This window comes from Carcharodon carcharias (genome assembly GCF_017639515.1).
Source record: "Carcharodon carcharias isolate sCarCar2 chromosome 9 unlocalized genomic scaffold, sCarCar2.pri SUPER_9_unloc_1, whole genome shotgun sequence".
Lineage (NCBI taxonomy): Eukaryota > Metazoa > Chordata > Chondrichthyes > Lamniformes > Lamnidae > Carcharodon > Carcharodon carcharias.
Window position 1 is genome coordinate 187,097 of NW_024470540.1, and position 771 is coordinate 187,867.

The window sequence follows — 771 nt, forward strand, 5'->3', positions numbered from 1 at the left end:
GTATTTGTTGTTGTTGTTGTTGTTGTCGCCGCTGACCCCTACCTGACCCCCCGCCTCCTCCTCGCGCCTCAGCCCCTGCTCCTCAGGATCCACCGCCCCCGCGGGTTATCCCCTCGCGCCGCCGCCGCCGCCGCCTGCCGCCCGCCGCCAGGCCGGTCCTCCAGCTGACCACAATCCCCCGCGCGGCGCCAGCCACGCCCACTCCTCCTCCCGCCCACCCCGCCCCGTCCGCGCGCGCGTGCCCCTCCCCCTCCCCCCCCCCACTCCCCCCCCCCCCCCCGCACACACAAACACACACACACACACACATTCACACACAGAGAGCCGACCAGGCTGGTCCTCCAGATGACCACAACGCCCCGCGCCGCGCCGGCCCCGCCCACCTCCGGCGGTCGCGCATGCGTGCCCCCACTTCTCCCACATCCTCCCCCGCGCCGCAGCCGCGCATGCGTATCGGCTGCCTTTCCCCCCTCACCACCTACCTGCCGGAGATGGGGGACTTTCCCGGCCGCGGGGGCGTCTGGGTAGCGCAGGCCGCCATTATCCCCTCCCTTTGCCCTGCACCCCACCATGGACCCGCTCTGTGCGTTACCAACCCCTCCGGAAGGGCATCAGGGAGGGGAAGCTGACCTCCAGGACCCACCCCACCTGCTGAGGGAAAGAACCAGTCAATAACTGTGGTGGAAGCTGGAGGAACAGCACCTCATCTTCCGGACTGAACATGGAGCTCGACAACTTCAGACCAGGATTTCTCTCCTCCGGACTCACCCC

The 771-nt window shown here is 69.1% G+C and overlaps 1 protein-coding gene across 1 annotated transcript in view; it reads right to left on the reverse strand.

Annotated features, from left to right (window-relative positions):
• LOC121273401 (collagen alpha-1(III) chain-like) overlaps nt 1-541 on the reverse strand; it is a 4,097-nt gene extending 3,556 nt beyond the window's left edge. Inside the window, exon 1 of the mRNA XM_041180580.1 lies at nt 483-541. Coding sequence (XP_041036514.1) covers nt 483-541 — 59 coding nt within the window. The remainder of the gene's footprint in view (nt 1-482) is intronic.
• Nucleotides 542-771: the final 230 nt, after the last annotated feature.